Consider the following 15,718-nt stretch of genomic DNA (forward strand, 5'->3'; position numbering starts at 1 on the left):
TAATGAACTACTCATTTACTTTGACCCTCTTTTTTTCCTCATGAGTAATGCCAAGCCAATACCAACAAATTGTCTTAATACTTCAGTTTCACAGTTGATTGCTTGCTTTTGTTTTGCTTTGAAGTTTTTCCCTCTAGTACTTTGAACAGTTGCAGTAGTTATCTTTACATGGAAAACAGGCAAATTTGTAGTCATTACAAATAGTTCAGAGAGCAAACCCTAATAAAAGGGAGAAGTTCAGCAGTATGCTTCTCATGTTTTAAGAATGTATAGAAAAGTACAGACAGAAGAATCAGGGACAAGTTATACCCAAGTAGTATATACTGTTAAGACAGAGGCATTTTTATATGCAGGCATACTCATTGATGATTTGTGTAGGTGGCCACCTAATTTTACATCAATACCTTTTGGATGACACACTGCTAAAACTGTACTCCTTATAATTACCTACAAGTTTTAAGAAAAAAAATCCCATTGAGCAGAATAGTGTGCAGAATATAGCACTTTCCTGTGCAAACTGGTGTTTTAATATCAATGAAGATTGATTTAATGGTATTTTCCTTCTAAGAAGAGTTCAGAACACCAGTTTGCCATTTTTTCCTAGTATGTTGTCCAGGAAAACCGAACTGGAGTGAATTCTGTTAAAGTTACTGGAAAAGTCATGGAGGCTTTCCTCCTGGAAAGAATAATGGCAGATTTCATTGGGACATCTGTTTGGTTATTTGAAAAAAAATTGGCACAATGCTAGCTTGATCTTTTTTCAGAGTGGTTATTTCAAATATTATTTGGTTGAAAATAAATATTTTTAATTTTAATTAAAGGTATATCCAGTGCTTTTCTGGGTGCACATGTTTATATACATGAAGAGGAATAAAAAAAATCACTGTCTTATTTAGCTGTTCCTTTCTGACACAGTTTTATTCCATTCATGGAAGAATAAGTAGAGAAAATGTAGTAATAAACTTTATTGTGGTTAATGCCTTAAAGATTGGAAATAATCTGGAATCTGTGATCAAATTACCAACTATTATTATTTTAAGTACCCATTTTCTGTTTCCATGTAAATAATGATGAGCAGTAGGGAACTGCTACATTACTTAGCATGTTCATTAGCAATTTTTCCTTTTGATGGGGCTTAATAAAAAAAAAGGGGGAGGAAGAGGTAGGAGCTGAGTCTGAAGGTAATGATGATTTAGGTTAATTTAATAATGGTATTTCCATTTGGAATGTTCAGAGGAGCAAAGTACAGACCCAAATTAAACTGTGTGTGAATTCAGCAGTTTTCAAGGCCGAAGCAAAACAGAAGTTAAGGTTTTTTCATGTCTCTCTATTGAATTGTGATAATTTCATGAAATTACTCTGCAGCTGATCTGGGCAGGAAACCAAACTTCTCAGTCTCCAGTCTGATCCAGATCTGTAACTCTTAAGAGCAAATTTGTGAACATGGACCTCAGTATCACCTCTTCACTCATTCAAAAAAATTTTAATTAAGGCATCTTTTTTGGCTCACTTGTAATTTCAGAAGCCTGTTCCCACTGCTTTGCTCATCTGCCTCTGTGTCTTGCTTTTACCAGATTTATGTAGCCAATTATGCTCAATATAAAGATACATTAAATCATTTGAAGTATTACAGAATTCACGTGATCTGACCAGCCAGAATATTTTTTAGATACTTAGAATATGTTTTCCAAAAGTACATCATGAAAATAGTCTAATAATCTTCAAACTCATGGTACCCTTGAGAAGGAGATCTCTGCATTTTCTGGAGTCAATGTTATTGAAATGTAATGCAGGTAAAGGGATGATACTTGTAAGAGTGCAGTCAGCTACTAAAATACTCTCAGAATTCATCCTTAGATATTTGCTGATAACTGCTACCTTAAGGAGAGAAAGGTGTGATGTAGCTGTGTACACTAACATTTGAACAGTCTGTTCAAGATGCACTTTCCCTGATTTAATTTCTGCCTTTCAAAGTCTGTTGTTGTGATGGAGTTCATTCTAGAAGAGCAGTTAGTTTAGTTGTTAAAACATGATGGAGAAAACTTTCTCCGTTATATCCAGATGATGTTTTCCATTGTTCATGCTAAAAATCTGTTTTACTGGCTGTGCCCAGTTGTTGAATGTGCTTAACCTTGGTTTACTAGTTTCCAATATTTTGTTTTGTTTTGTAGTTTTTGATGGTTTTCTATATGTGTTGGACATAAAAGCACATTCACAGATTTTTTTCAGTGCAACTGCCTGGTTAAATGTGTTTCCTGCATGTGCAATTTTGTAGGTATCCAAATGGACTGTAGAGGATTTGGGTGTTTTGTCTGTTGTTTGAAATAGAAGAGCTGTAGTTTGTTCATTAGGAGCATGAGGTTCAGGGTTGCAGATTAACCAGCTGCACTGCCTGCATTCATGTGGTCACAACCTTCCAAATTTACCCCATCATGAAAGGAAGAATTAATTATAGTCCTAATTGACTGCTTCCTTGGCTATAAGCAGGAAGGAACTGCTAGGAAGCAAAGTGATTAATCAGTTAAGCTGGTTTCATCAATCAAATGTGTGAGAAAGTTCGTCATCCCAAAGGCAGAGTAAAGTAATGCCAAAATACAAAACCCATCAACTTTTTCATTGGGGTTTTGCTATGTTTCTTTTGTCAGTCAGTTTTCTGAGGAATTGCAAAAAAATACAAAAACAGAAAACCACACAGTGACTGACCCAGTCTGCCTGTCAATCTGTCTGGATTATGGTGGGAGAGGTAATGCAGCAATCTGTTCTCATCAGACATTACATGTAATCTTCATTAAAAAACCTTAGCATACGTTTTTCATGCAGATGGACAAGTCACACGTGTCTCCCAAACAAATAACTCCGTGCCACTGTCTCGCAAATCCTGTCAGTGAAACGGAGTCTCTTGGTTGCAGTCTCAGTGAGGTACGACCCTCAGAGCTCGATCTAGTGAAAGCCTAAAGCTTTAACTCAGTTTGCAGTGTTCTCCCTGTGGCCCTTGTCTGCCAGCCCTTCCTCCCCTGGGGAACATGTGGCGCCTTGAGGGCAAGTGAAAAATTTCTGGAAAATCCCTTCGAAGCATTATCATCTTCAAGTGAGGATATTTTGAATAATTGTAATTGACTGGATTGAGCAAAAAAGCAGTTAACTTTAACTTTTAAAGAGCAGTGAAGTCTTTCCTTGGTTTGGCTGGCAACCTCTGTCAGAGGGGAAGGGAGAAGGAATGGGAACCACTCTTCTCCTTTGCTCGAAGAGCCTTTGGACAGGTGAGGCCCCATGCCCAGGACTGTCTGTACATCCTTCCTTCTGGGCACAGTTGGTTTGAACCCAGCTTGCTCTTTCAGTCACACACAGTTCCACAGTGGAACACAACTGAGGTGATGGGGTCGGAGAGAAAGAGATAAAATGTGGGCGAGAGCAGCTTCTGCTGGCATTGCCAGTAACGGCAAAGGTGTGGCACAAAGGTCCCAGAGCCTGGAGACAAAAGTTCAACCCAGACTGCATGAGTCCTCACAGGAACCACTTGTGTGCTTTTACAGCCATGTGAACTGCATTTCCAAGACTGGAAAATTTGTTGTGGTGCATAATTTTAGGAACAGTCCAGTCTCACTCACTTTTCTCTGCCTATAGCTAGAAGCTGATAAATAGAAGGCTTTTGGTTTGCTGGAGTTCTGAAGTGCTGTGGGTGATCATCGTGTGATGATTGAAGGAAAACCTGGGAAATAGAGCTGTGCAGGAGGTTAGGAGGGGTATGAAACAGTAAGAACAAACAGGCTTCTATAAGTTAACACTGTAAAAACTAATTGCATTTCTATAAGGTCTCCTGGAAGTAGTAAGGTGTTCCGATATAAAATATATGCACTTAATGTACAATGTACACAGTTAATATCCTATCTAGAAAAATAGTGTATGAGCATTTATGCTGAACAGTTCTTGACTGTCTAAGAGATTAAGGTTCAAAGTATGTGTGTGTATCTGTATTACTGCTTTCATTAGATTTTCACTGACATATATTCATGCTTATGAATGAGCATATACCAGCACATAGTGTAGTTTGTGCATATCCAATATGAAATTTAAGTGTTGATATGTAAATTGTCTAAATAAGAAGTGAAATATGAGCAGTATTAATCTTATTCTTGCTTTGTTTCTATATTTGAAACATTGGACTGTGTAATGAAGATATGCTGAATGTTAGCTAACAGCTTCATTTATGAGCTTTCTAGGGTAAATTAATTGTTTTAGAGAACAGGGTTTTCTCCATACTTAAGAGAGAGATTTAATCCAAATTGCTCCAGAAAAAAACATGATTACTGGTTTAAGAAGCAATTTGAATTTTTTCATGATTGTAATTAAGGTCTAGGCAGTGCAGTTTTTATTAGCATATATGGGTTATTAAGTGTGGATTCTATGTATATCGATTTTGTTTGCTTTTATAAGCATCAAATCCATACCAACTTTTTAATGCAGCTGCTTTTAATCTTTTATCATTTTGCTAAATCCTTGGCAGACAGCTCTTATTTTGTAAAGGGAAACATTTCTAGGAAGGTAATCTTTTACTTGTGTGCAACTTAATTTTCTTGAATCAAAGGTGAATGAAGTATCATTGTGCCTATGAACGTCTCTGTGTGATCAAAATGTCTTTTGGCTGGCCTACTTCTGGGTTTGGCATTAAAAAGGTTGTCTTGAGTAACAGGACAAGTGGCTTTAGGTGGTGTTGCTTGAGTAGGGGCGTTGGACCAGATGATCACCAGAGGTCCCTGCCAACCTCAAGAATTCTGTGATTCTGTGATATGCTGCTTTTAAAAAAAATCAATAGCACAAGACCACTGTTTCTGCTGAAATACCATCTGTTTGTGCCTTCTCAATTTTCCTTTGGAACTGGAAAAGCTACTGGTAACTATATATGCTTGAGAGATGACCAAGGTGTCTCAAAAAGGAACTAACCTCCCATGATTAAGGTAGTGCTGAGGAAATGGAAATGCTGTCTGCAGGTGAGCAGATGGATCCAAGACATACGGCTATGGAGGTTGCCCAGTCTATTCTGGACTTCAGCCTTACAACCATAGAGGCCTGTTGTATAACTCTACTGTCTCCTGCTCCAGAAGAGAGTTAGATTTTGCTCATATAGCTGTATAAGTTGATTTGCTCTGCCTTTTTTTCAGAGAAAAGTGGATTAAACCCGTAATGAATAAATCTAATTTTAAAATTACATTGTTGATCTTCACTGCAGCAACATGTGAGACCCTTTCTGAGGTTTGCCAATCAAATGTGCAAAGACAAAATAAAATATCTGCAGCTAGCCATTCCCATTTGCAGAGTCAGAGCAATGTGATCTTTGTAAAAATTCGTATTTCAGCAAAAATTGGGTAAGCCAAAAAGCTTTGAGTAGGTCCACAAAGTCCTTATGGCATCCAATAAAAAATAGTGGGTTTAATGATATATAGACTGACTGACTCCACTGGGCTTTTTGGTAAAGTAGCGTTCATTCAAATGGCTGGGGATCATTGAAAAATTACAATTGATGTGCTACATTAATTTTGGTTTAAAAGGGAATATTGTCCAACCTTAAAAACAAAATATTGCTGAATTAAGCCTACAGAAAATCACATTAAACCCTTAGAATAGTGCTAGTTGTCCAAATACTATTTTGAACCTAAATTCTGGACAAAGACATTTAGAACAGCATACACCATTACCCAGGGAATTGTAGCTGAAACTTTTAAATATGTTTTCCTTATCATAAGTCCTTAAAACATAGCACTTTCTCATTCTTTTTGGCTAAACATTTTTATGCAATAGTCCCCAAGCATACATCTTTCTCTCCTTAGGTGTAACCCATACTCTCACACATTTATGTCACTGTGGATATGATAAAATTTGTCTTCTTATCCTGTCAGCAAGTATTTGCGAAATGTTGCCTGTACTCTCAAAGCTGGTGAAGTCTTACAGGGTTCTTGACCTCAGCAAGTTTGGGTGAGGCTTAATCACTTTAATACAAACTGTGATTGTATTAAAAATAGGTATTTTCATGAGATGTGTCTGCAGTTACTTGTTGTGGGCCTGTAGCCTGGTGCCTGTAGCCTCCTGAACTGCTGTTCAGGAACATGAACTGTATTAAAGCATGTGGTTCATGTGCTCTTAATGTGTGTTCTCTGAGGAGTGCTGCACATCCAGGTGCTGCACTGTGAGTGTGGGCAGGCTTGGCACAGTGGTGCCAACTGTGGTACACAGAGCTGTAGGGCTGGAAGGGACCTCTGGACATTACCCAGTCCCATCCTCCAGCCAAGGCAGGGTCATGTCCAGCTGTGTCTGGAATGTCTCCAGGAGGGAGACTCCTTGATGCCCCCGGGCTGCCTGTTCCACTGCTCAGTGCAAAGAAGCTCTTCCTCATGTTGAGGTGAGACTTCCAGCCATTTTTACCTGTGTCTCCTGCCCAGCTCTTCCCAACTTGTTTTCAATCTAAGAGACAAGACTGCTGATGAAAAACACCTGGTCCTTAAAACTTTGGAGCATTTAAGGAAACTTTTGAGCCCACTGTATGTCCTTAAGTGAGACGTAGTTGTCAGTCTATGATAAAGATTCTTCTCTTTCAGAAGGAGCAGTCAGATTGTGAGCTTGAAAGTTAGTCAGAAGTGCTGGCAAATAGTAGGTCTGTTTGTATGAGTCTTGCCCTATTATATTGCTCCCCAGATTTCCATCCTTCTCTTTTGTAATTAATGTAGTAACTGTAATCCATGTAACCAGGTATCTGATGTCTGCTGATTGTTTTCCCTCTTTCTGAAGCACTCAATTCTATATGCAAGTATGTAAGCTCATGCAGAAGGCCACACAGTGGTCAGTGCTTTCTGTGCTCTTGACATTTTATTTTTTTGTGTAGCATTAAAATCTAAGTGTTATGCCAATCCTAAATACAGGGTTCTGTGTTAAATTTATCTAAATTGCTTCCTGCAATTGTCTTGTCTCTTAATAGGCTGCTGGATTTGCAGCATTACTGGAACTGATATGTTGAGGTACTTGGAGGCAGATCTATGCAGAGAACCTCCCAAGGAATGTTCAATGTGGCATGAGTGGGCCAGGCTTCACTGGAAGTTCTTTTGTACCAGAGACAAAGTTGGGTCCTTTCCCCTCTTTTCCCCCTTCCCCTCAAATGCATAAGCAGTTGGGTTAGGTAGGTGAGCTAAGTCTTCTGGAGTGTGTGGAAAAATACAGGAGGTCGGGTCCTTTCTAATAACATACAAAAACTAGGGAATAGTTGCTGGGAGCAGCATTGCCTTTGAAATGATTCATGCAAGCCAAAAGACAGAATCTTCTCTTTCCTTGAAACCAGTGTTTATTAAATTGATAATTGCTTTAAATTGGAGAAATAAGGAAAGGAATGACATTTACTTTCCTTCTGACTGCTTTCATCTTTGCCAGCCGGTGTGTGGGAACTCCCAGGGAGGGCTAGCAGAACTTGTCAATGTTCATTCCAGAGCAGAGAAACTGGAAAGCCTGAAAATACTTTTAGGCAACTCTGTCCTCACTTTTCTGGTTAGCAAAGTGAGCAATTTCCCAGTGGATTTTACTGTTCTCAGTAAAATATTAGCACACCAGCAAAGAAATGTGCGCCAGAAATGTAAAACCATCCACCTGTGGTAGGGTAATGCTCTGGGATGTGGCTTTAATGCTCACTGGGGACCTCTGTGACCTGAAGATTGAGTTATAACCCTGTACCTTTTATTCTATAGCCTGAAACTATTCGAAAAATTTCCTAAGTATCTGGCTTGGTTGTGGCGTGCATTTTGCATCATACAGGTAGTGGTAGAGTCTAGAATCAATGTGGATCCATGTTAAAACTGAAACTGAGGTTTTGAATGCAAAGATTTACACGGTGTTTTGTTATGGACACTTAATTATATTATAGAGATCATGCTGCATTTCCTTCTTCTTTTTCTCAGTTTTTTCTAATTGTACCTGCAAGTTGGAGCTTTGATCTGAAGTTTCCTGAAACAGCTTTTTTTTTTTTTAATCCCATGCAGCGTGAGAATCCCAGGAGTTCAGTCCAGAAGGTGTGGGGTTTTTTTTCCATTTGTTGTCTTTTTTTGTCACACTGATTTCACAAATTCTAGGAGCATTTAACTTTGGCCTTGAGTCCTGAACCTGTTGGCAGAGGGGATTTATGAAAGGAAGATTCCACCCTACTGTGAGCATATTCATGGTAGCTGTGGCATAGAAAGAAATCTGGAAGTTGTAAAGGTTTGTATGCTGTCACCTCCTTTTGGCATGCAATGTAGCAGGTGTCATTAATGATAAAATGGGAATAGATAAATGTATGCTGTAAACTTAAGCTTTGTTAAGTTTTTATAATAAAAAGCATAAAACCAGGTAGCTTTTTATTCCTGATGCAGAGACTCTGTTTCATGAGAAACATTCACAGAAAAGTGAACGCTCTTGAGTCATGTACCATGACACTAAAACCCAGTTTAGTTTGTTGATGATAATGTTTGTGATGTGTGTGGGGTATGTTTAAGATGCAGGTAAAGAAAGGCACTTCTTAACAGAGTTACCCAAGTTTTTAATTTGCATTTCTGTGGTATTCAGTTGAAATCTGAACTTGTATTTTCATTACATGTTACAGTCTACTAGGATGTGAATATTGCTGTCTGGATCAGGAAGGAGGGGAAGCAGAGGAAATGAGGTTTTCTTTACTGATAGTCAAATTTAAAATATGAGCTCTTGTTAAAATAGTGCAACAAGCACCTTTGCAGAGGATTTGAAAAATGAAAATGCCTTGATAAAGTGTGCACAGAGATACTGTGCTGTAACAAAACCTGATTACTTCTTTGTGGCAGGAGATGCCACTGGAGGTGTTTTCAGCTCATGAACAGAGCAAAAAGCATCAGTCTCACCATCTGAGGAAAATGTAAATGTATAAACTTTGTGTTTCAATATTCGTTTTGGGTCAGGCTGCCCAGGAGCTAATCGCTGAAGGATGATAGCACTTCCTGTGACTCTGGGTCTGTCACTTGCAGTTTGTTTCTACATCAAAAACGTGTGATCAGAATGACTGCTCTGGTAGTCTGAGTTCAGAGTAAATGTCAGCATCAAGGACTATCTGTGTGCATCAGTGCAAGCCAGGACTCGGTACAGACCTTGATGTAGAAGAAATAGCTAATAATGAAAGACAGCAAGAAGTTACCCAACAGAGAAACTGCAGCATAGCAGCATTAGCAAAATGTTTATCAAAAGTGACTGTGTCAGAGATAACAAAGAATTGCTTCTCGTCTGTTGGCAGTGGAGGGTGTAAACATGGGGGAAAGTTTTAGCTGTTACAGTAAAAATGTTTGTAAAGTAAAAAAGGCATTGAAATAGTTATGAAATATATTAATCAAATTCATTCTTTAGTAATCAGAGGAGGATTGTTTTGTGCGTGCGCTCGCTTGGCAGTCTGTGGTGGTTTGACTTGCCCTCTAGCAAGGGACTGGGCTGGAACCCAGAAGTTCACTTAAAGGAAAATAAAGCTCCTGTAAAATCCTGTAAAGCCCCCTGCTATTCCAGATTTTACTGCTGCTTTTACTATTGTTTCTTTTAGACTTCTCTAGTTCATTCCTTTCTTTGTCAATGATGCAATGTCAGTTGTGACTGTCTCAAAGCCAGCAGAGAAGAGCTGTCCAGAACAGGCAGCCGTGCCCAGCTCCTATCAGTAGTGATCTGTCGGCCCCTTTCCAAGCCTTGTCAATACAATTCTGCCCTTCTACTGACAACATTTATGCTCTAAGACAACAGCATAATGAGTAGCTACTGTGTGGTAATGACTGAAAGTCCCTGAAGGAAAAGTTCTGTTTTATTAAACAGGGATGTTCACAGTTGGGTAGTAGGGGTTCTTATTTATTTATTTTTTTTTATGATGGCAGGTGTGATACAGATTTTTATGAAAATGTTTTAGAAGCAGTCTGTCTTATAAGAGCACTTAAGAAAATGTATTTTCTGCCAGAGTGTCTTAAGGAATTAGAGATTCAAGAAGTGAAGGTGTTTCTTAACAGTATTTTAGTCCTTATATGTATATGCATTAGAGTGAGATAATAAAATATAAAAGCAGCAGTAGGGAAAGAGCTTATGTTCTACATTTGATTTCACAGATCCCCTAAAATATAGTGATTAAACCAAAATGCTCAGTTAATTCAAGACAAAACTTTAAATATATCAATAAACAAATAAACTCGCAGTTGCAGTGAGTTTTCGCTTCCTGGACTGAAAAATTGAACTGCAGGCTCATAGCTCCCTTGAGTGTTTGGGAAGAGAATAGCAGCTCTTAATAGCAGAGCACTTTTCTGTGACGGGTGGATGTTCATGTCCTTACCATTTTTCTGGCAACTTTTCAACCACCAGCAGCAAAAGTTTTCATTGATTGCCTCCTGCTGTACAGCAGTAATTGTACTACTCTGTCTCTCTCTTTCATGAGCTGCAGGAATTGGAGAAAATAAGGAAAGCTAGAGATATTAGATATGGATGAAACACAATTCAGACTGAGCTCTTTCCTATGTTACTACAAGATGTCTAGCAGGCTAATTTTTACACATCTGCACTAAATATAGAAAATAGGTTTTGCAGTGCAACAGCAGAGAATCCAAAGTAAAAATTTGATCCAGATGCTGTAAACTCATCCACTCTCTGGAAAATGAGAAGGTATTGCACACAATTTTTCTCTGAAAATCAGACTCCTCTTTCCACAACCCAGGTGCAGGGGCACTGGCGTTGATCAAGACAGCAATTAAACATTGTGCAATTACCCCAAATTAGTACTGTTGCATGTGGTCAAGGTTCTCTTAATTGTTGCAGTTCGTGGATGCTGAGGGGGAAAGAAGCTATTTTTGAGAAATACTGGTACTTATTTCACCTGAGTGTGTTTTCTCTCTGAAGGTGGCTTAGGCAGAGGAAATGGGTGGAGGTGTTTGGGAACTGCACTGAGCTGTCAGAAAGTGATTCCTTATGTCTGACTTAATCTATTTATAATTGACAGGAAGACTTGTATTCATTTTGGTGATGCAGAATCAAGTGCAGCTGGAGGAAGAGGAATGGAGAAATTTGAGCTTAAGTAGTAATGGAATGCAGGAGTTTATGCATATACAAATCTTTGTCATAAATCAACAATTAATTGATTTTCCTTCATTTTCATGACTTGGGATTGTGAAAATGTTGTACTCTATATTTATTAAGGAATCAACATAGTTATCTAGATCTCTATCTTAATGTAGGAAATGTATTGTGATGCCGATATCCTTTTAACTAAGATGAGTAATTTAAACTTACTTGTCTTTGCCTTTAAGGATCTTTTCATCTTACAAGTATACTGAACAGTTTCTGCAGATAAGTGTCCTGTGATTTATTTTTATTTTTTTATGAAACAAATGTATTTAGTTGTCAGTACTTTGTTCTCCAAATTACTACTATAATGTTTACCTTCTTTATGAGCTCAGCACTGTTAGAGTAAATATATGTGGAAGCTAATTAAAGTATAACAAGGATGCAGAGTACTTGTGTGACACTACTGTATTAATTGAGGAATTTATGGTTTTGATACAAGTAGTGTGTCAGTTTTAGCACAGAACAGCGAGACGCATGTCACTGGTCTTCTCTAGCTTCTCATTATCACAATCCCTACATACACATAATAAATAAATAAATTCTACTAAGTATTTATTAATGTCAGTTGTACTGCAATACAGTAAAGAGTTTCCTTGTCTTATAGTTCAGCTCTGTATTCCTACAGAGCAAAACTACATCCAGGTATTCTCAAACAAGCCGTACTTTAAAGAGGTATTTAATAACATAAATAAGAAGTGGCAGAATCAGGATCCGAAGAATTTTCAGAATCCCCTGTAATCTCTCTCAGAAGCTTTCCATGCTTTTTAATTTTTACAAGGGATAGATTAAGTTCTACTAACACTGGTATTTAGAACAATGAAACATCAAAAATCTGTCTTTTTGCTAAAGTAATAAAAAACCTCAAAACAAGCAACAGATCATAAGAATGCAAGAGGAAGTAAACTTTTCTAGCCTTTGTAGCAATTAAAGAGAAATTTTCTCTTTAATTTACCTAGAGGTACAGGTTCTGGAAGGAAAGTGTAGGCACAGGTTTGACCTTGATCTGAACTCACAAGTGAAGCTTCGACAGAGGTGCTGTCCTGTTCTTTGGTAGATCCTGAGCTGCACAGATTTTCCAGTTTTGAATTGAGACAGAAATTATTCTCACAAATCAAAATCAGTTTCTTTTTAATATAGGGTTTGTCTTTGATCTGGACATTTTTTGTATTTATATTCAGTATGCCTGGTATAGGAAACAAACTTTCTTTTTGTCAGATTCATCCTTCTGCTTTACCATATCTGTCTTAGTTCCCTGTACCAGAAAATTTTTATCATTTGGTTGACTAGTGGAATATTTACTACTGTATCTAATTCTATATTTGTATCTTTTATAGTTATATAATACTATATTTAATATAATATTGGATATAATATTTGTTTCTAACTAATTTCTATATTTTCAGTCTAAAATTCAGAGTTATTTTCAATATGAGCGTGGGAATCTGTTGAGGAAAATCACAGGAGAGGCAATTAAGTTAAAGCAGAGCAGTTTAACAGGTCTGGAGTATATTCCAGTTAAGGACTGTTTCTGCTTAGCATCACTTTGTAAGGACCTGTTCTCCCTGAAGGTATCATGTTCTGTAAAGCACATGTATTTCACTGAGGCTGACAGAAATTTATTCTGTTGTTCTGCAACAATTGTGCTACGTGTAAATGTACACAACAGGTGACATTTTGCAATTGTCCAGCTCCATAAGTTTCACCACAGAAGAAAATTCTGTAAACTACTGTAAGAAAATTCTGGTATGAATCCTTCTAGTGGTCTTTCCCCTATCCACTCTTAACCTAGACTACAGAGGGGAAGGTTTGTGAAAAAATGGAAAAAAAAATTCGTTTTCACTTTAGTACAGTTTCTTACGTTCTTGGGTTCATACCACATCTGTTACAGTTTCTGTAGTGATCTGCTTAAAAATGACACATCTGAAAGTAAATAGCATCATGCTGCTGAGCTGTGTTCATGGCTGGTGCAGGCTGGCTTGTGCCTGACCACCTGCTCAGCCACTGACTGAATCCAAAGTGGTGTTTCTGGCTCTGCTGGTCTGTACTACTTTTCTGTCAAGTGACAATGTTTTTCCTAAATTGCAGACTTTTTGGTTTATGAGGACTGGTTTATTTCCTAATTGTGTAGAGACTAGAAGGGAATTAAGTGGGCAAGTCCTTTAATTTAAAATATGAAAGTGTGTTACTGGCCTTGTTCTCTGATGAATGGAACATTAGGTATATTAATACTAGTAATGGAACATAATGGCTGCTTGTCAGAAGTAAAGATAATTATTTCAGGAACACAAAACTAACCTTGACAGATAATTGCCTGTTGAAATCTGATGCTGTGCATCAAATGGAGGATTATTAACAACAGACTCCCATGTTCTTCTGTTATATCATTAAATCCTGTATGTTACATTGACAGGGCTATCATTGCTTTGAAAGCATCTCCCTTTTCTTGGAGATGCATGTCAATTCTCAATTAAAGATTTTGATTGCATGGGGCTGTTCTGTTCTAAATAAATTCTGTTGTCCTCCAAAATGCCGAGAAACTCTGAGTAACTTTAGCCAGATATGGGTTATATACGTGTATACTACTTGCTGAATGAAAAACAACTGTCATTTCCATTTTGCTGATTTTTTTTCCCCTTTTATCTTCTTAAAGAAAAAACCAAACCAGTCCTAGTGTTTTTAAATGCATGTTCTTCCAGCAGGCACCTTGAGATCTGTGAAGATTTTCATTTACTGGACAAAAGTGTACTAACATAAACTGAGAAGAAGTTTGAAGGTAACAGACACTCAGGCTCGAGAGACAGTTTTTCAATTACATGAGTAATGAAAGCCCAAATAACTTAAGCAAGTAATGTTATATTTCAGCCATTTGAATTTTTCAACTCAAGAGTTAGCTTTTTGTTCAAATGCATAGTGTAACTTAAACCAAGCAGTGCTCATTCAAACTTTGAATTTTGAGTGTGAACTCCATAAGACATCGGCTACTTCAAAACTGTTTGTTTGGAGTCTGTAGTTGTTCCTTGAAAGATGGTTACAGACATTATGAGAATGCCTTACAGTCAAGTGTTCCTTTGTATCTAATAAAAAATTTTTTGCTCCTTCATTTTGTGACTAAAAAGTGAAACTGTATTTTATGTCATTGAGGTTGATATTAAGAATATAATCTTGCTGTAGTCACTTCAACAGTTTTCATCAAGAACCATCCCCAAATGCTACTCAAGACGATAGTGGTAAGCATAAAAAGCACTAAAAAAATCTTAAAGTTTTGTACAGCATATTGTGTACAGAAAAAAAATCGATTTGTATCAAAAAGGCATTATTTACCTAATCATTCATGACTGAAAAAAGCCACATGAAAAATTGCCTTATTTCAAAAGGCAATCATGAAGGCTTCAAAGTACATATAATCTCATTTCTGTGCTCTCATTTTACCTGCTTTCTCTCCCTGAACTGGAAAACTGCTGTCATAACTGTATCTATTTCCTGTAGGAGCTATTAGTTAGTAGCATTACATCCGCTTAAACGTGATCACTTTTCTCTTCTGTGTTACTGATATGCTATTATCCCATAATATTGCTCATCCATCAGAGTTTGCCGTGTTTCCTGTTGCTGACTGTAGTATGGAGAGCTGAAGCATCCTCTGAAACATCTTCGAGATGCCAGAATATTTTAATGATTCTGTGATGTTACAGAGAACAGCCTTCTTGTGGTACATTTCAAGCTTGTAACGCAAAATTTTTCTCTGCTTTTAATTCCTAAGCTAAAGCACTTTAGCCATCAGTTTTGGATGTAGCCATCTCAATTCCTCTTTATTTAAATGGCAGATTCATTAAAAACTCCATCTGGCTTCCATGGGAAACTTGCACAAGTCCTTGGAAATGGATTATTTTTTTTTCAGGACACAAGGAACTGTGGCCAGGATTAGAACCTCTTCCTCCTGCAGCATACTTGCCAGATGGCAAGTTTATTGAATCTGGTTTAAACTCACTAGGACTTAAAGGAATGAACACAGCTCTGAAAAAGTGGGTGCTACATTTCTACTTCAAAGGTCTCCTTTTAAATTAGCCCCCAAAGATTTATATGCAGAGTGTGGTTTTGACCTGGGCAGTCTGTTGCATATTTCTCATCTCTTTCAGTGCTTGAGTCAGAGTGACACAAACCACTTCACAAAATCCCTGTAATTTCACAACATTGGGTGAATCTTGCTACATGGCTAAAGCATATATATTTGTTTGTTTGTTTGTTAGTTCATTTATTTTGCAATGTTGTAAATATCTTCACTTCAAATACTTGTTTTCTAAGTAAACTATGAAAGTTATGATATATTCACTGGTGTTACTTAAAACTATCCTTTGGTATTGTCCTCAGTATGGAAGTCTGCTCTATACTAAAAACTAACACTTTTGATGGACAGAATTCAGTTTAATAAGTTTTACATTTGAACTGAGTAGAAAAATGCCATGATTTAAATGTCTATTTAAATCTCTCACAGCAGCTTTTTCTAATTTCTTGCAGTGACTTTGAAACTTGTGAAATACATTTCCAGCTAATTGGTATATAAATGCTAAATGATTTTATTAAGGAAGCCTCCTCTCTTCAA

The 15,718-nt window shown here is 37.4% G+C and overlaps 1 protein-coding gene across 1 annotated transcript in view; it reads left to right on the top strand.

The window, feature by feature from the left end:
- The first annotated feature begins 5,017 nt into the window (after nucleotides 1-5,017).
- RET (ret proto-oncogene) overlaps nucleotides 5,018-15,718 on the top strand; it is a 45,340-nt gene continuing 34,639 nt past the window's right edge. The window contains exon 1 of the mRNA XM_062496900.1: nucleotides 5,018-5,105. Coding sequence (XP_062352884.1) covers nucleotides 5,018-5,105 — 88 coding nt within the window. The remainder of the gene's footprint in view (nucleotides 5,106-15,718) is intronic.

The sequence above is a fragment of the Cinclus cinclus genome, chromosome 7, assembly GCF_963662255.1.
Source record: "Cinclus cinclus chromosome 7, bCinCin1.1, whole genome shotgun sequence".
Lineage (NCBI taxonomy): Eukaryota > Metazoa > Chordata > Aves > Passeriformes > Cinclidae > Cinclus > Cinclus cinclus.